The following is a 20,644-nucleotide window of genomic DNA, read 5'->3' on the forward strand; positions in this document are numbered from 1 at the left end:
CCCAAAAGAGGAAGCAACTAATTCTGCCTGGAAACGGCAGGCAACGCTTCGCTGAGGAAGTGAGGCTAATTGAAAGAGGGCCCCGTTAGATACATTACTCCTTAGTTCCCGAGCCACAGAAGTTGCCAGAAAGATCACGGGCCTCAGCTGACTGCGCGCCTGTTCTCGGGGCGCCCAGGGAGCTGGACCGGAGCTGGCGGGAGGACTGCTCTTCCCCGTCCCCTTTGTAACTCTGACATTGAGGCGCACAGTCTGGCGGACGGGCTCCCTCATAGTTGGGGCTGCACCGGGGCTGGAGCGAAGTTGTGGGGGGCGGGCAGCTTGTGTCCCCCAGCCCTAAATGAGGTCCTAGAAATCTCTGGTTTTGGAGGCCACTTAAAAGTTTAGCCTCGCTGGCCCTGGCCGGTTCGATCAGTGGTTAGAGCAACTGCCTGGGGACCAAAGAGTCGCTGGTTTGATTCCTGGTCAAGGGCATGTACCTGGGTTGGGTTTGATCCTCCGGTTGCAGCATGAACGAAAGACAACAGGTCAATGTTTCTCTCTCTCTCTCTCTCTCTCTCTCTCTCTCTCTCTCTCTCACTGTCCAACCCCACGCCCCACCCCCACGCTTCCTTTCTCTAAGCATGTCCTCAGGTGAGGATTAAAAACAAAACAAAAAAGCTTAACCTGTAGCAGATGAAATTCTTACATTAAGAGCCAGACACCTGTAAATGTCTACCTGGCACGCTTCCTCAAGGTAATTGCTACTCAAGTAAAGACCCTGTATGAGAACCCAGTTTACAGATGGAAACACTCAATGAGAGGCATTTATTACCTAGCTCTCTCTCCCATAACTGCAACAGAGGTATTAAACCACTCATTTCTTTCTTAGAACTAAATGATTGAAATTGTACCTCATTTTAATACTTCTAAATCTAGAATGTACTAATATATAAGTTTAAATAACTGTTGAAAAGTATTAGAAATATAAGAATATAAAACTAAATTGGAATAAGTATTCAAGGAACCATGCCAAAAAGTGAAAGAGTAATTCTTTGCTTCTGCTCATCAGATACACACTGTTATCTAAGATATGTATGGACTTTTTCCTGATGAAAATCCTATATAATAAAAGGCTAATGTGCAAATAGACCGAATGGCGGAACAACTGAACAATCGGTTGCTATGACATGCGCTGACCACCAGGGGTTGTGCGCGGAACATGGCGGGCATCGGCCGCGGCGGGATGGTGGAGCAGGTGAGCGGGAGCGCCAAACAAAGTCGGGGCACCAGTCGCTCTCATTGGGGCGAGCCCCTGCTGGTTACTGAAAATGCTTTGCTCCCACATGCCGCAGTCCCGCCCAGCGCTTCCACCAGCAGTGGGTGCGAGCGGGGGCTACTGGCCTCAGTTGCCCCTCAGGGCTTCTCCACCTCCCCCTGCTCCTGAGGGGAGATTGGGGCCAGCAGCTATCTCTTGCACCTGCTGCTGGTGACAAGCCCGCTCACACCCACTGCCAGTGCCGCTCCCGATTGCTCAGCGCCATCAGTGGGTGCGAGCAGTAGCTGCCGGCCTGATCACCCCTGAGGGCTTCTCCATCTCCCCTGCTCCTGAGGGGCGATCAGGGCAGCAGTTGCTGCTCGTACCCTCTGATGGCACCATCCCCGCTTGCACCCAGGGACTTCAGCGGATGGGAGCGGGGCCGGCGCCATCAGCGTGTGGGAGTGGCAGCGGCAAGAGTGGGGCTTCCGGCAGACAGGGTACAGGGGGCCATTGCAGGAGGGGCCGGGTGGGGATGCAGAGGATGGGCCAAGACCTGCCCCTGTGCCTACCGCAGCCTCAAGGCCCACAGTTCCTTTCAGGGTGCATGAATTTGTGCACTGGGCCCCTAGTAGTGTCATAAATTAATATACATGTAATACTGAATCTTTGGGTAAGTTCTCATTTAGAAAGTAATATACAGATTTCATTTTTTAAAAATACAAATATTGATTGCCATGAAATTTGAGCCTAAAACAGAAGAAACAGAGTTGTTTTTTTTTAATGTTTACCTTTTTTAAAAGGTTACCTTTATTTTGGGATGTTTATGGGACACTCAACTTCCAGTGTCATTCTGATTCATGAAAATTAATGAATTATGTAGTCAGAAAAAAATTACTTCATGTGCACCAGCCAATGTACTCCTATAATCTTCCCATAAAAGATGTTTATCAAACAGACAACTTCTTACAAAAATTCCTTCTCTCTCTGATCTCTTACTTAGCAGTTTATTCTCTGCTTCCCAAGACTGACCAGGCACAGGGGAATTGGCCATCTCCAACACACATGCCCTGTGGATGTTTACAAGGAGGGATTTTTGGCCTTGCACTCAGGCACGCCCTTCACCTTGGGGAAGTGCCCCCTGTCTGGCCCCTCTCTCTGAGAATCCTCCTTCCACTCCCACCTATACAATTACATGAACTTCATCATTGGGGCAGCTTTCCACCCCTCATGTGGCTCACGGTTTCTGATGTCTTTGTCATGGAAGACTACATTTGGACCCTATTGGAAGAACTCCCCTAACTTCAATTGTAATTATAATAAGAAGGGGATTTGGAATGATGTTATATTAGTCCTGGGAAGAAAAGATGAGTATCTGAACTACATCCAGAAAGGAAAGACATATTTGGGTGGTAGTGAGCAGTTGGTCCCGAGATTGGTTATTGATGTGAGGGTGACTAGGCTGATTGTGGCATTTGAGAGGATTAGGATACAGTGCTGAGAAGGATGATTCTGTTATAGATGTGCCTGTATACATAAACGAAGTTTGCTTCAAACCTTATTTGTAATTATATGCCATGCAAAACAACCGACATATATTGAGTGCTTATTGTGTTATTTGCATATGTTATAGTTGCTACTTTAGATGCCTTTATTTATAATTGTTAAGGTAAACATGAGAGGCTACACTATGGCATATTCTGCTTACCATAATTGATTGTAAAGTATAACAAACCTTATTTTTTTGTCCAGTGATGATGGCTAGTAAACACACTAGAATATTCTTAAATCCCCATTTCGATAAATGAGAAATAAAACAGTGATTCTAATAACAATTATAACAATAATAATAACAGCCATCCTCTATTACAAATTTTCTGTTTGCCAAGCACTACAAATTGTTTCATATTCATCATCTCACTTAATCCCCTCAATGGCTCTTTGAACTGAGTGTTATTAGCCAGATGGTTACAGATGAGGAAATTAAATCTCAGACTGGTTTGGTAGTTTGCTCTGGATTACAGTTACTAAATATCAGAACTAGGATTTTAACCCTCTTTTTACTAGGCTCTGTTGTCCATGTAAGCTATTTTGCTTCATTTATTCTGCTAAAACCTGCCTTGAGAACTACAACCGTAAATGAATTGATGAACTATTAGTTTTCAATAAGCATCTTCTGCCCTAGTCGATTTGGCTCAGTGGATAGAGGATCCTCAGTGGATAGAGGTCAGGTTGCAGCTTGATCCTTGGCCATGGTCTGGGCGCATGCAGGAGGCAACCAATCAATGTGTCTCTCTCACATTGATGTTTCTCTCTGTCTCTCCCTCTCCTTTCCACTCTCTCTAAAAATCAATTGAAAAATATCCTTGGGTGAGGATTAGTTTTAAAAAAATAGGCATCTTCTTTTCTTTTTTTAGGGGGGGGGGGTTACATACATTTCTGAAGCAATCTAATGAATAAAAATAATCTCTCACCAATTACACTATATAATATAGTTGACTATCTCTGGTTACTCATTATTTGCCAGAAATGAATTGTTCTGATACCTAACCAACTGGCAGTAAGCATATTTAATTAAGACTTTGGTTCCAGAGGCTTCTCATTCTGGAGAACCTTTTCTTAAAATAAATGTATAGCATGTGATGTTATTACAATCTTCAGAATCTTTTATTCTTTTCCCTATGAATAATTAGTCTATCTTTGGTAGCTAATGTGAGTTGGTCTTAATAACTTTAAATAATAAACAAGAAAAGGCTGGAGTTACAAGAGTTGGGACTGAATTTTTCATATAGTATTGTGAAAAAGATTAAGTAGGATAATGCAGATTTATTCCATTTGTAAGAATGTAGTAGAAGAGAAGAAACATATAATTAATACTGTTTATAAAGTGAAAAAAAGGCAACATATGTGACAACAAGAACACATCATTTTGAGCAGGTCTTTCTAGAACAGACATCCCATATTGCGTTCCTCCTTTCCCAGCCATCACCATGGCAATCTGGTGTGCTCAGCAGCTGCTGCTGACTAAGGAGACTGTCTCTTCTGGGAGATCTCTATCAGCCAACAAACATGGCAGTCTCAGTCGGGTCTAGAAACGAGACAGACAATGTAAAATGGACAGAATTGCAGCATCTTTTTCCCCCCCATTGGAGAGATTTCTTCTGAATCACTCTGTCCATTTCTATTTTTAACATTTTTTAAATCAGAAGGAAGTTTTCGGATGGATTTTTTCTTCTTCGAATTATGATTCTTTCCCATATGATTGAAGTCCTTGTCATTTCTAGATGTGACAAAATGCCCACAACTGAATATGAAAACCTGTTATTAAGAATTGAAATCCATTTCAATGAAAGGCATCTAATAATGCAGACCATGTTTAATTCCCTATTACAAAAGAAAAAAAAAACATGATCCTTCATGTCATTTCATAGATGTATTCTACCATAGTTTTAAATATATAACTGTCACTGTTTGGCCCTAAGGGGACCATCATTCACTCATTCCAAAGTCATATTTTGACTGTCCATCAACTTCTGGAGTCAAAGGGTTTCTCTGATATTGTGGAACTTTCAGACTAATTGTAAGGGGGACAGCACAAGTAAATAAGCAGTAATGTAGAACATGCTCATGATGCCATCAGTAGCTTCGGGATGTTAGTGCAGTAGTGGCTCAGAGTGAGATAGGATATCTTAAGGATGATTGCCAGGGCAATAAATTCTGAGTCAGTGTAGGAGACAGTGGACACACAGGGGCACCATGGAGAGGAGGATGTGGTCCAGGCTCCACAATTTTAGGCACTAGAGCTGTGGATTGGAAACAGCAGAAAGAAAGGGGAGGCTGAGAATGAATAAATCAACACTCATTTGGAGGACTGGTAGGGGTGAATGATTGATGGAAATATTTGAATGTTGCATAGGGAGGCTTAATTTCTATTTAATGGTTTCAGGTTAATGACATTTCAAAGAAGAGATATGAAAGGAATATAATGTTGAAGAGGATAATGTAACAGTGTTTTGGAAACTGAAGTGGCAGAGGGGGAGTGTAGCCCAATGGTGCTGTCAATGTATGAACTGATAACATCCTATATAATAAAAGTGTAATATGCAAATCGACCAAACAGTGGAATGAGTGGTCGCTATGACATGCACTGACCACCTGGGGGCAGACGCTCACTGTAGGTGCTGCCCCCTGGTGATCAGTGCGCTCCTACAGGGGAAGCGCTGCTCAGCCAGAAGCCAGGCTCACAACTGGCGAGCACAGCCGTGGTGGCAGGAGCCTCTCCCGCCTCCACTGCAGGCGGGAAGTAAGGAGCAAGGGGTCCCAGACTGAGAGAGCATCAGACTGCGAGAGGGAAGTCTGATTGCCAGCTTAGGCCCGATCCCAGACTGCAAGATGGAGCAGGCCAGGCTGAGGGACCCTGCCCCCAGTGCACAAATCTCATGTACTGGGCTTCTAGTTGTACTATAAAAATGGACTTTATCAAGGAAATCTTAAATTACTTCTACTGGATGAAATAGCAAGGTTGGTTATAAGTTGATTGGCAGTGCATATTTGGAAGGAGCCTCCATGTTCAGAAATGTATCTGTTGGGCTTGAGATCCTGGAATACTGAGAGAATAAGGACATTGGACACTAGGGAAGGACTTGGCCAGTAGTGTCATATTTGATGAGGGCATCAGTTTGGTTTTAAGTATTATAGATGAGTTGTCATTGGAAGAACCAAGTTAACATCCTATATATTCATCTGGTTATAAAGATAATAATCGACAGTAAGTGGGAATAAAAAGATTAGATTCATGGGAAATGATGTAGGTTTAGAGTCAACTCGATTTAATAACTTTTTAAGCTATGTGTCAGACCTTGTTCTAGACACGGGGAACACAGGGTAAGCAAAGGCATGAGCTTTGCCCTTGTGGTGCATATTATAGCAGAAGTGAGTACGTGAAATTTTGAAAACAGGATAGTTCCAAAAGGAAGATTCATATTGTAGGAAGGGAGGAAAGGGCCTTGGATAGAGATTTGAAGTGGCTACATTTGCAGGATAGGAGGAAAAAAACAAGAATGGGTTAAGAATTCTACAAAAGAGAAATTTTAAATAGATCCAGAGACATTGATGCATGCAACAGACTGACAAATTTAAGAGGGAAGGGGGGAAAGGTGGGAAGAGATTAACCAAAGAACTTATATGCATATATGCATAATTCATGTACAGACAATAATTCCATGAAGGCCTGGGAGGGAGTGGGAGCACGTTGGAGGGGGTCAATGGAGGGGGAAAAGGAGACATCTATAATACTTTCAACAATAAAGATAAATGGAAAAAAATAATTCTACAAAAGAGAAATTTTAATGTTATAAAGAGAACTAGATGTCAATTTTAGTATTGATTGAAACATCAAAAAATTAGACACAAATGTCCATTAGTAGGAGAATTTACTTTCAAATTGTGAAATATTATATAACCATTTAAAATGAAATACCTGTATGCACTGATATACATAAATGTCTAAAAATGGAACTCCCATTTGACGCAATGATTCCCCTTCTAGGAATATATCCCAAGAAAGTAGAAACACCAGTCAGAAAGGATATATGCACCCCTATGTTCATAGCAGCACAATTTACCATAGCTAAGATTTGGAAACAGCCTAGGTGCCCATCAGCAGATGAGTGGATTAGAAAACTGTGGTACATCTACACAATGGAATACTACGCTGCTATAAAAAGAAGGCATTCTTACCATTTGCAACAGCGTGGATGGAACTGGAGAGCATTATGCTAAGCGAAATAAGCCAGTCAGAGAAAGATAAATATCATATGATCTCACTCACTTATGGAATATAATGAACAACATAAACTGATGAACAAAAACAGATCCAGAGACAGAGAAACATCAATCAGACAATCAAACCTCAGAGGGAAGGTAGGGGAGGGTGGGGGTAAGGGAGAGAGATCAACCAAAGGACTTGTATGCATGCATATAAGCCTAACCAATGGACACAGACACCAGGGGGGGGGGGGGCAATGGGGGATAAGGACACATACATAATACCTTAATCAATAAAGAAAAAAAAATGTCTATTACATATTTAGTGAAAATGGAAAGTGTGGAATGACTGATACTGGTCTCCTGTTTATAAAGTAAGGCAGGTATGTGTAAAAATGCACTCACACAAATATATGTTTGCATATGCATAGAAATAGGTCAGAAAGTCTATTCTCCAGACACTTGTTAGTAGGGTCATCTGAAGAGTATTTTAATACAATGGGTGTTTTTTTTATATTTGAAATTTCTTTTTTTTAGATTTTATTGATTTTTTACAGAGAGGGAGAGGGATAGAGAGTTAGAAACATCAATGAGAGAGCAACATCAATCAACTGCCTCCTACATACCCCCTACTGGGAATGTGCCGGCAACCAAGGTACATGCCCTTGACCGGAATCGAACCTGGGACCCTTCAGTCCCCAAGCCTACGCTCTAGCCACTGAGCCAAACCGGTCAGGGCTGCATTTGAAATTTTTATTAAATAATTGTACATTCACATACATTTGTAAAAAAAAAAAAATACAGTAGTCCATTTTGAGGCTCTGATGATGCAAATGTTGGTTCTCCTGTTCTTGTCCCACAGGTCCCTGAGGTTCAGTTCTTTTCCATTTTTTATTGTTTTCTATGTTTCTCTCTGTTGTTCACGTTGGATAAATTCGGTTGATCTCATGATCACTGATTCTATTTTCTGAAATATCCTCTCTACTATTGACCCCTTCCAGTTAGGTTTTTTGTTGTTCTTGTATTTTTCACTGCTGTTATTTTCATCTGATACTTGCTGAAACTGAGCCCTTTAAAACCTGAATATAAGCTTCCAGGCAGTCAGGGTAAAACAGGAAACAAGAATTACACGTCTTCCTCTCTGAAGAAGCAACCATTCTCAGGGACAGCAGAGAGTTTCCTAGTTTTCTAACTATAAGAGGTGGACTACAGGGGGTAGCTCTCAGGATAACAAGCAAGCGGTTTTGAATGTATTTCTCTATATCCCTTGGAGGGGAATAATATAATCTGAAAGAAAATCTCAATGATTAGTTGGTTGCAAATTACAGCCCCAATCACCACAGTCAACAGGGAGATTATTACAGAGGGAAATGGAAAGACAGTAATGCACTGGGGGGAGGAAAGAGTTTTCAAAGAACCTCCCAGATCTGAGAGGAAGTAATTACATTACGATGGTTTAAAATCTGTGGAATGGTGGCTGCTGCTGAAGTAACATCTCAAGGGTGGGGAAGACCCAATTCATCTTGATTAAGACACTTTATGGCCTACCAGTTCTCTCAGGCATGGATGTCTGCAGCTTCCTGGCCAGCGTTGCAGAGGAAGAGAGCTCCCTGGCAAGTCAGACAGCTGAATGAAATTACTGTGGACAGTGTCCAGGGAGAGTAGAAATCATTGTTGAAGAGAATCAACCTGGGGGGTCTGAGTTTTAGCAATGGGGGGATTTAAAAAGAAATCATATTATGAGACCTAATGGGGAAAAACAATTTGTTGAATATGATTTTTCTGGGTGGCCTTCTGATGGAATAAGTGGGAAGATTTAACTGGGGAGGAGGTCCTTAGGTTACAGTTTGAATTCACTGCTTGGAAACCAAGCAAGGATCCTTCTAAGAAAGTTGAGTGTAGACAATGATGTCCAAAGTTGGAGAAACCATAAAATACATGAGAATGAATGGTGCAGGGGTTGGGATTGGTGTTGTTGAGAGTACTCTCATCCAAGAAAATGGGCAAATGGGAGAATGAGGACACAGTAGAGAACACATAGGAGATAAGAAAAGAAGGACATAGCTACTGTTCTAAGATGAAATGAGCTGTTAAAAGTCACCTAGAAATAATACATTATTGGAATTATTGTTGTCAATAAATATGGTCAGGTAAAAGGATTAACTTTAGAATGCCAAATCTATAAATGAAGAAATTGTGGAGTCGAAACAGGCTTTAGTAAGGAAACTGAATATGAGAACACAGATCTCTCGAGGAGAAGCAAGGTAGAAAATGTGGAGCGCTAATGGACTTAGAATTGTGAAAGGCATCTCTCCCTCTGCTATTAAAAGGAAAGATGAGAATGTGAATATGTAGATGGCACGAAACCCTGATATGCATAAATTAGAATTTTATTTTTCTGTAACTTAATTTCTCTGCAGTGGACCATTTCAGTATGGTGCTAGAAAGCTCAGGCAGTTCAAGTTTCTCTGTCTTCCATTTTCCTGGTCCCCATTCCTCATAGGCTGCTGATGAGGGATCCCTTGCTTCTGTCTGCCAGCTGCTCTGGGATTCTTCCATGACATTCACAGAAATTATGGTTCCACTTTTATGCCTACCACATCTCGGGAATCTCTTACAGATTTCCTCAGTTCTGTCTGCCTAGGTACGTACAATCAGACGCTTACTCTCTGGAGTCCTGGTTCTTCCCCAGGCTTCTAACCCAGGAAGCATAGTGCCTGGCCTCTGGGGTTCGCAGAGCTCTGTTCTCACCTCTCCTCCATCAGTCCTTCATGTTTCTTATCTAGATGTGGAATAGTGATACAGGGTAGGAGGGGGTATGCCATAGTCTCCTGGCATTTTTCTTAAATACTTATACCTATCTAAAATCCTCACCATTTCTACAAAGGTTTTTGCTTCTGTAATCAAATAAGAATACTGCCCCTCTTTTGGAGGGGCTTTTCCCCATGCCTTCCCTAAAGCAATGAACATAGAACATCTTAGCAACTTGAATGAGTTGGAGTGAGAGGAGAGGGTGGAACAAATTGGTTAATTTTCTAAAATATTAAAATACCACAAATATCAAAGATAAAAAGAATGAGAGAAAGCCAGAGTGGATAGTCTTAGTCTTGGTCCACTGTAAGTAAATGATTGTGGGGAGGGCTAGTAGAGTTCAAGAAAGAGAGGCACTGATGGGGGTGGGAAGGGAAGTTGAGAAGTTGGTGGTTAATAAGACTATTGGCTAAAGTCTACTTGAAGCCCCATTTAGAAGCAGAAGCAGCGCATGTGGAAGAAAACCAAAACTATTGCTATGTCAGGCATGTAGAGGAGACTGACAAGTTTATGACCCTAGAAAGGATAGTGGAGAAATAAATGATCATAACAGCTAACCCAGGGGGGTAAATAGAAGTCTTATATTTTTGAGTAAGAAACACATCTCTGATTTTGGAAGTAAAGCAGAACTTCATAATGTGGAAGTAAGATGCAGGTTAGCAGAGTATTATAAAGATAAAGAAGTTAGAAACCATGGTGTTGGCCGAAACCGGTTTGGCTCAGTGAATAGAGCGTTGGCCTGCGGACTCAAGGGTCCCAGGTTCGATTCCGGTCAAGGGCATGTACCTTGGTTGCGGGCACATTCCCAGTAGGGGGTGTGCAAGAGGCAGCTGATTGATGTTTCTCTCTCATCGATGTTTCTAACTCTCTATTCCTCTCTGTAAAAAATCAATAAAATATATATTAAAAAAAAGAAACCATGGTGTTGGAGAGATCATAATTCCATATTACCTTTTCATATTCTTATTGTCATCTCTTATCTAATGGGTTTTAACCTCCCATAATGAGAACCTAAGGAATGTTCATACTTGATGGTCTGGAAATTAAACCATGGCCTGTAGGTACCAACTCTTTTTATTATTATATGTTGAAAGAAAAAAGTCAAAAGCTGTATAGAAGAAAGAATATGACTTTGGAGTGATAAGACATAATTTCAAATGCAGACTTGAATTCTTCTGTGTGATCTTGGATAAACAAATAATTTATTTGTATGACCCTTGGTTGAGAGGCTTAAGTAATATTAGGATCAGGTGCCTGACATGGAATCTTGAACATAGTAGGAGACCTAAAATATAATTAATTTTTCTGACATCTTTATTTGTTCAACAGATATTTTAAAGCAGCTCATTTTATGCCCAGATAATGTATTAGTCAGTATGGGCCACATTGTCTTGCTATAATGAAGACAAAAAAAAATCTCAGTTGCTTAAACATATCCAAAGTTTACTTCTCTCACTAACTCAAAGCCTGCTGCATGTTTAGGTGGTTTTATGGGGCAACTCTCCTCTATGTAGCCATCCAGACCACCTCACTCTCTGAAGCTAACCATCTTAGGTTAAAACAAGACTTCTGTAAGGATCCCTGCAGCAGAGAAAGCTATGCAGAACTGCTCTTAGATATTTCCACCTAGAAGTGACACACATCAATGGGCTTGCAACCCATTGGTCAGAACTGGTCCTGTGGCCTCCTCTCCTTCAAGGGGATGAATATGTAACCTTCTGTGTGCTGAAAATGAGAAAAGAACCAGGTATTGATGAACACAAGTAGTGTCAGCCACGACTTGGCAAGCCACTGGTTGCTTAGTAATGAACAAAACAGACGTCATTTATCTTTCCCTCATGGAGCTCTCAATGCAGTGACATGCTGCTAGGAAGGCTACAGCATGTGTGGAGCCAGGTTTCTGCCCAGGCAAGGCAGGGAACTCGATCAAAGAGATTGCATTCAATAAGTGTAAAGTCGGGTGGGAAAATAGGAACGGGGAACCGTTGAGTGTAAGTGACGAATATGGAGAACTTAGCAATCCTCAATAAATATTTACTCAGTGAATGTTAAGTGAGGACTAGGAAGAAATTTAGCTCTAAAAAACTAAATGGGAAAGCAACAGAGAGAGAACAGATATAGGAGAAAAAACACATGGAAACAGTTTATGCTTTTCAAATGTTCTGAATAATATTTGGGAATAAAAGCTGTTCTTGCTGTATCTGCTGCTTCCAGTAAGCCTGAAATATTTCCATGCTGGTCTCCGCTGCCATAGTTGGGCTGAGGAAGAATGAGTTCCAGCCAGACTGTTTCATTCTTACTACTCAGGAATGTAAGGATTGTTGGGAAGCTTGGACCCTGACTCACCTTCCAGAATATTTTATGATAAATCAGGTTTGCTCAATGGGCAGCTGTCATGTAGAGGGGTCACAGGAAATGAGGAATTATGCTACTGTAAACACTGAAAATGTTAACAGAGCTAAGCACAAATCCTGTGAATACCATTTTATGGCAGAATGTTAGAGGTGGTTCCTTAAAATATTAAAATGTTTTATATTTTTTAAAGTTTGTTAAAAATGATAGAAAGCATGTGAAAAAAAAGAACCATGTATAATGCAGTGCCTAGAGATAAACCCTGTTAATATTTTAGTACAGTTATTCCAAACTTTTTTCTAGGCACATGCATTCATCATATAAAACAGAGCATATAACAAATACTATGTCACTTCCCTTTTACTTAACAGCCTTATCATCTCATTGGGTTGTTTAGAGATGGCCACCATTATAAACAATGCTGTTATGAAAGTACTCTGGCTGAATTTCTGTGCACCTCTTTAATTATTTCATAGGGTAGTTTTTCTGAACTGGAACCACTGGGGCAAAAATTATATAGATTTTAAGACTTAATTATGTACATTACCGAATTGCCTTCTAAAATATTATTTCAATTTACATTCCTACCAGCAATGGATGAGAGCAGAAGAGTGTTTAGGGAGCCCATATGTCTCCAGGGAATTGAATATATTGTGATTGTGTGTTTAATCTTGACAGCTATTGACAGACAGGGTCACTCATCTTATGTTTAATGCTTTATGCTAAAATCATGGGAGTTTCACATTAGACTTCTTAGAAAGGACATTAAGACAGACACATATCCTGCTGGGTGGGTTCATTAATGTCACGGGTGCTGGCATAAGATCCATGGATGGCCCATTGGGTATCTGGAATGAGTTCCTTTCTGGACAAAAAAAATCCTGAGCTCTGCCACTGCTATGTCCTTGCCTGGGTATATGGCTGTGGCTAAATATCTGTGTGCATCTTTAATGATTGCCTAAATATTAGGCAATTTCCTGCTTTCTAAAGAGAAAATCCAGAAAAACTTTTAGCTAAATTGACTATGGGACAGAAATAGTCGTGTGTCTACCTATGTTAAGTAATCTACTAATTTATACATAATACTTCAAAGCACAAAGCATTTGGCATATTTTTGGAAGTATTGCTCTTTTCCCACCCTTTTAGTTAGTTCATCAAGCCATTTTAGTCCAATACCACCTCCAATGGCTTCTTGACCTCAGAAAAGTGCCACCTTTTCAGGCAGCGGGCATGCCCCCATCCCCTGTCATCTGGAATTCAGTCTGAGTGGCGTGAGGTGCAAGACTTGTGAAACTGTATAATGCCAGCACTGGAAATCTCCCAAACTATAAACACCCACTTACTACTATGGTCTTTTTAACCACTATTACTAAAAAGTTTAATGTTGACATTATCGGTATTACCTCTCCTCCCCCTTTGGCCTGCCTCCAGCAATTACTTGTTTTTGACAGCATCCAACTTTTTGAATTGTTAGGTTATGTCCCCACAAATAATCCCTAACCTAGTACTGTATCAAATTCCTTTGCTTCCTTTTTCACCAGTGATCCACGGCTCATGCAGAATGCTCATCAGTGGACACTGTTTCAGGTTAATGCAGTTTCTCTAAACAGAACTGGGTTCAAAATAAAATAATTGAGAGAGTGCCTGATATTATGAGAAACTTTATAAGAACTTTAGTATAACATTCTTTTTTTTTCTCAGGGATAATTTTGGGCAAGAAAAAAATCTCACCTTACATTCATTCTTATAGTTTAATAAAAAATGGAGGAGATTCATACAAATCTCTTTTGTGTTCTTATGCAAAGTGACTATTGAATATGAAAGCTTTTATCCACCAATAAAAATTATCTTAAAATACAGTAGGATTGTAATACATTTATCTCTTATAAAAACACTGAAAATGTAGATTTATAAAGCCTGCTTCTTTGAAAGCACATTGGAATCTTTTAAGAACTACAGCGTCTACCCAATTAAACATCTTTCCAACCCCAAACCACATCTATATTTTCTTTAACACAAAACAAACAAATAAAACACCAGCAGGAAATATTTAGAATAGATGCTCTCTTGGGGATCCATAGCCAAAATTTTTGGAACTCAAAATAAAAAATTTAGAGAAACTGAGTGGCTAAATTTCCCTATAGTGTTACTCATTCTTTAAGATATATTGTATTGTTTCCATTCTTTTCATCTAAGTATTTCCAAAAGAATCAAGCTAAAAGAACACATTACAGATTAAGTGGCAGCTATTAGATTGATATGGGTGGAGGTAGCATGTGGCATACTCTTTACTCTCAAACGGTTTGTGGTCTTTTTCTTGCCTACAGCAGTAGTGTGTGTATATGAGAACTATCCCAAAACCTCCCTATGGTACATGTATGTAACCCGCATCATCTTAAAAAGACAAGAGTACTTTGCCACTGCATTCTTTATTATATGCAGTAAGTCAAACTCAGCAACATAGAGCTTAAAATAACTTGTTACTGAATTCTAATCCTATAAGAATTTACAATTGCATGAGATTAGAAATGCCATTTTTAAATGTTATTCAGAAGATGCATTTGTTTTAATTCTTGATACTGAAAATATTGACTGAATTGTGAATTAACATATTTAGGTTTGCAGATGTCATTTTTCATGAGATTTCTTAAATGATGTAATTTTCATATTTTATATCTCAGTTTGATCAATTTACAGATTTATTTTTACATAATTAGTTGGTAAATGAGAAATTCAATTGCTGATATATAACTATTTCTCTGTGATATAGAAAATAAGTTAAAATTCTGAATTACAAATAAAAAAGCAAATATTTTGAAGACATCTGGTCCACATCTGTGTGAAATAAGATAATTTAAAACAGTGTAATTAAATGCAAGAAATACTAGAATATTCACACCTTAGAATGTAAAAAATAACTCACTCCTTTTTAATATGATTTCTTGAATTGGTGTTTTTTTTTTTATTTTAATGTCCTTTAGCCTCTCATTCTGTCATTACAAAGAAGACTGAGAAGCTAAACAAATAAAAATAATCCATGTTTTTTAAAGCCTGTATGAAATAAAAGAATTATATGTCGACTCACCTCCACTCCTAAGTTAGTATCAGTGGACTTAGACTCAGGCCAACCCCTTTTGATGTATTTCTAATTCTCCATTCAGTTATTTGAAATAGAGATTGGTGAGAGAGTCTGTAGTCTCACTTCCTAAATCGTGTATTCTTTGTGGGCACCAAGGGCTCAGTGACTGTGAGGGGAAGGTATTCACACTCATGGAAATGGCAAGCATCTTTGGTGCATCCTCATGATCAGCAGAGAGCCATCCTTTGAAGATTGGTCTTTTCTTCTGTTAAACCATGTGTTAAGTGGGAAATTAACCATTTTAGGGGAAAGGGAACTACACTAGCCTTTCTATAATCTAGCCAAAAAAAATGTGAAAAACATAATAGACTTTTCCTTTAATAAAAGGCTGCAGACCCTTAAGATTCAATAGGACTGGGTGTTGACACATGGTAAATAATATTTATGAAAAAATTCAGTGTTGATTCGATAATATAAGGTGATAGGGGGAAATCTCTGCTTGGACGCCAGAGGCTCTCCTAACAATGGACCATGAAAGGAACTGATACTGTGAGACGTGAAAATGCTTTTCCTAACACGGACCCTAAGGTATCGCAAGTTATATTTTGTGTGTTTATTTCCAGGGAGCACGATAAAGATCCAGAGAGTTTTTTTAAGGTATTAATGCATCTTAAGGACTTAGGACTCAATTTCCACGTATCCGTCCTTGGAGAGACCTTCACAGATGTTCCAGGTATCTATTTTGAATTTTCTCATGTGTATTTTTATAGATGGCATAGGCGCTACAGCTTACGTATTAACTTCCATGTTTCCCTTTGTTAGAATAATCAAGATGAGCACTGTTAACCAAAAGATTATACAATGGCATTAAAGTGGGATTCAATTAAAAAAATACTTAAGTAAGCATTCTTTGACTTAAGTCGAGAACGTGAAGTCATCTCTTTTATCAGATATAGTTTATACAATGCAGCTAGATGTAAGTACAATATATTGCTTTAGGCATCTTCACACTTAAGGAAAGTGGAAATTTGTAATTGGATATACAACCTCTCACCTCTGGGATCATTGGCTTGAATCCTACTCACGTGGTGATGGCTGAAATGCATTACCATCTGTTAGGTGGCCTATATAAAGCATTTTGACATCAAACATGTAATGTAGAGTAGGCCATAGCCTATATTATTGTTGTCATTGATCCATACTTATTTATTGAACTTGAGAAAATTAGCAAAAATCCTAAGCACTTAAGTATTTGTGTTTTTTAAGCTTTGGATGTTCAGCATTTTTTAACTCCAAATAGATAACAAAAGTCCAGAAATGACCCTTACCATGGAGCATTATGACTCTTAAAGATCACTTAAGGTTTGTCCTCACTTAGTGGTGCTTCTTGATTCTGGTTCAATGCTAAGAACTACACCCAGCCTGTACCTCCCTAGCCTCATCTGATGGCTCATCTTATGCCCTCTGGGCTTGTGGAGACCAACCTGTCTTCTGTTCCTCTAAGGCCCTGGCTTCCTTAGACCTTTGGGCATTTGGCTGTTTGTTTCTATTTTATCCTTTTGCTCTTAGCTCAGGGGCATTTTCTTTTAATATGAAGCTTTATCATGGTCTCATGGCACCTATACTTCTACTTCATGGTGCTTACCTCAGTTTCTAATCTTACAATTATGTGTAAATGTTTATCTTGTTCCTCCCCTCCCCCCGTCACACACACACACACACACACACACACACACACACACACACACACCAACTAGAATATAGGTGTTTCAAGGTCCAGGATTATGTCTGTCTTATTCTTTGCTATACCCTAAACCAAGTGTAGTATCTGGCACAGCTCTGGAACTCAATGAATATTTGTTGGGTAAATGGGTAAAAATAATGTAAACTCCCTGCCCTCAAGCAATTTATTTTTGTTGAAGAAGGAGCACTTGTGCATAGCACAAGAAACAGAGAGTTAAATGCAAAATTATATAATTACTAGAGGCCCGATGCACGAAATTCATGCATGAGTAGGCCTTCCTTCCCTGGCTGCCGGCACTGGCTTCCCTGTGGCACCCGGGACCCGGGCTTCCCTCACAGCCCTGGCTTCATCCAGAAGGTCATCCGGAAGGATGTCTGGTCTAATTAGCATATTATGCTTTTATTATTATAGATATGTTAGTACTGACATATGTGGTTTAGAGTGAGATGTTAATTGAATAGCCAAGGGATTAGGATATTCCAAAAGTGGAAACAACCTGGGCAAAGTATATAGAAGCAAACATTTTAAATACTGTATTTAAATGAGAGAATAATTTTAGTGATTAGTGCTGTGAGGTCACTAATCTAAGTAGAATAGGAGATTCAGCACACAGACCTGAATAAATAAGTATTATGCTAAGCGAAATAAGCCAGCCAGAGAAATACAAGTATCACATCATCACACTCATATGTGGAATCTAATGAACAAAATAAACCAATGGACAAAATAGATCCAGAGACATAGAAGCATAGAACAGACTGCAGAGTCTCAGAGGGAAGGTGGGGATGGGTGAGTGGGAAGAGATCAATCAAGAAACTTGTATGCCTATATGCATAATCCCTGGACACAGACAATAGGGTGGTGAAGGCCTGGGGTGAGGGGGGCGGGCTATAAGAGATCAGTGGGTGGTGGGGGGAGAAAGAGGACATATATAATACTTTCAACAATAAAGATTTATATAAGACTTAAGAAAAAAAATAAGAAATATGTACCTTACATAGGTAGGGTAGGGCCTATGTAGGGAGGACCTTAATAACCCGAGTAGATTGGGTAAAGGTAAAAACTAAGGAGGCTAGATCCTGAACAGGGAAGAAGTGTGATGGAACTCGTGTTTTAGGAAAGTCTGTCTTGCAGTGCCATCCAGGCAGAATCGCAGTAAGACTCACCAGCAGTCATCCACGTGTAATTCTGTGAGGCAGTGGCTGATGGATTAGTGAGCCCGCTGTATGAGAGAGACACGCAAGGAAAACGCAGAAAAGAATTTGGTGGATGCGTGGCTATAAAGAAAGAAGGAAGAAACAATCAGCCCATTTGCAGGACGGCTGCATTCAGTTTTATTTGTGTCAGTTTGGGGGCGGCGGGGGGGGGTGTGCGTGGACGGAGGAAGGTGGCTGGAGGATGTCCCTTTGCTGAAGGCTCCCGGGCCAGTTCTGTGGAGTGTTTGTAGGCCCCCACCGCAAACAAGGCTAGGATTTTACTCAAAGGGCTGCGTTCTTGGGCGCACTGTCTCCCCTCGCACATTAGCGTTGAGTTATTTGGAGCAGTACGAAGGATTGAAAGTGAGGTGGGGAGCAGTGAAGGGCCCAACTACTGAGTGCTTAGTAGTTACAGGCCGGTCTTAGTCCTCACCTCGGCTTCCCTCCAACACGTTTTTACTGAGCACTGTGGAAGGGGGATCCCATGGTGAGCAGGACAGAGTCTCCACCCTCAGAGACCTCTGCCTTGGGGAGACACACATGTAACTAATAGGGTCCTAAGATGCTGTGAACTAATGAAAGAAGGCAGGGGTAGCCCACAGACAGGGGCATCATACTATCTATGTACTTGCTTCTGTTCCTCCTAGTCTCACGGGGCTCCTTTTGGCCTTAGCCTCTGGTCCAGCTCTGTCATTTCAAATATAAATGGACTCTCTTTGTGGCTACAGCACTTCACCTTGCCCCATAGGAGGAGCCCGACGTGTGTGGATGAATGAGCCTGATAGCTTTCCAGGTTGTGCTCCCAGAAGGCCACCTTGCCCGGCTTCACTCCAGACGTGTCCTGACAGGCCACTCTGTGACTTCAGCCGTTCTTGTCACCACTCTGGTTTATTGAACAAGCCCTGTATTCCAGGCATTGTTCTAAGCCTTGTTCTAAGCACCGTTCTCCATTTTTTTTCTCAGGTGGGGAAACTGAGGCTTAAAGGAATTAAGTAGGATCACACATTAACCACTGTTTTCTGCTACCCTTCCATGTTCTTGTTTTCTGACCCCAAATTTTCTGCAAGTGTCAACATTCTTTTTCCCCAAGTCACCATCCAGCACCCCACAGAAAGGGTTGCCTGGCAGGCATGCACTTCTTTGCCTGGTGCCCCATCAGCTTGTCTAAAAGACATATCATAAAACCATTTCCATACTGTTTAACATCAGCCAGAAGAATAATTTTCAATGTTGTCAACATTGGTAAGGAAGTGGTTTTCTTGTAAAAAGTTGCGATCATGATTATTATGCTATTAATTGCTACTATTTATTGAAAGTTGTTTCTTACTTGGCTTTTGCAGTTTAGTTTTGTGTAATGCTCATGACAGCCCCATTGGAGGAGGTATTATTGCCCCTCTGTTAGGTAGAGAAACAGAGATTCTGAAAGTCGTCACATTAATTGCATAGCCTGTGAGTCAAACTTTTCTCTTTCACATACAAGCACATATGTATTGAAAAACCAAGAATATACACTGAGTGGCCAGATCATTATGATCTCTGAACGCATAATAATCTGGCCACTCAGTGTGTATATATATATATATATATATATATTTATATTAGAGGCCCGGTGCATGAATTCGTGCATGGGTGGGGTCCGGCCAGCCTGGCCAGGGGGAGGGGACATGGGTGGTTGGCCGGCCTGCCTGCTGGTCGAACTCCTGGTCAAGGGGACAATTTGCATATTAGCCTTTTATTATATAGGATATACACTGAGTGGCCAGATTATTATGTGATCAGAGATCATAATAATCTGGCCACTCAGTGTATATGACTGCAAGAGCATTAGTTACTTTTTTTCTTGAGATGTGATTTACGTATAACATCGTATACGTTTAAGATGTACAATGTGTTTAATTTGATATATCGCTATATGAGTGATTACCACCGTAGCTTCAGCTCAGACCCTTATCACGTCATTTCTGTTTTGTGGTGAGAACATTCAAGATCTAGTCTTTCAGAAATTTTTCAATATTTAATACAGTATTGTTGACCATAATCACCATTAGATCTCCAGAACGTATTCTTCTAGTTGCGAGTTTGTACATTAATGACTCTTTATCCAACTTCCTTCCTCTTCGCTCTCCGCAGAGCTCTTAGGGAGAGCTAGTGCATGTCTGAGTGGTGTCATCAGTGCCAGTGAGTTGGTCTGCCCTTTGTGATGAAGCAAACAATCTCCATTAATTTTTTTTTTTGAAAATGGTAAAACTATAATAGAGCAACTCTGTAGAGTTTCCATACAGTTGATTATTTTCAAGTATGCCTTAAGTATTTTTGAATTATGTCTTAAGGTCTTTATAATCCTTTTTCTGAAAAGTGAGACCGACTCAGAATATTGATTTGAGTTTCTAGCTACATAGAGTTTCTAGCTCTTTGGTGTCATTCTTTCTTTTGACAAAAGAGGAGAGAGATCTAGGACA

General features: G+C 40.3%; 1 protein-coding gene across 7 annotated transcripts in view; it reads left to right on the top strand.

Moving 5' to 3' along the window:
• The window catches only part of GTDC1 (glycosyltransferase like domain containing 1), a 364,719-nt gene that overhangs the window by 322,195 nt on the left and 21,880 nt on the right, over positions 1–20,644 (top strand). For all 7 annotated transcript variants that reach the window (XM_079781763.1, XM_079781767.1, XM_079781762.1 and 4 more), the window contains one exon: positions 15,869–15,978. In XM_079781763.1, coding sequence (XP_079637889.1) covers positions 15,869–15,978 — 110 coding nt within the window. The remainder of the gene's footprint in view (positions 1–15,868; positions 15,979–20,644) is intronic.

Source organism: Cnephaeus nilssonii (genome assembly GCF_951640355.1).
Source record: "Cnephaeus nilssonii genome assembly, chromosome: 10".
NCBI classification, from domain to species: Eukaryota; Metazoa; Chordata; class Mammalia; order Chiroptera; family Vespertilionidae; genus Cnephaeus; species Cnephaeus nilssonii.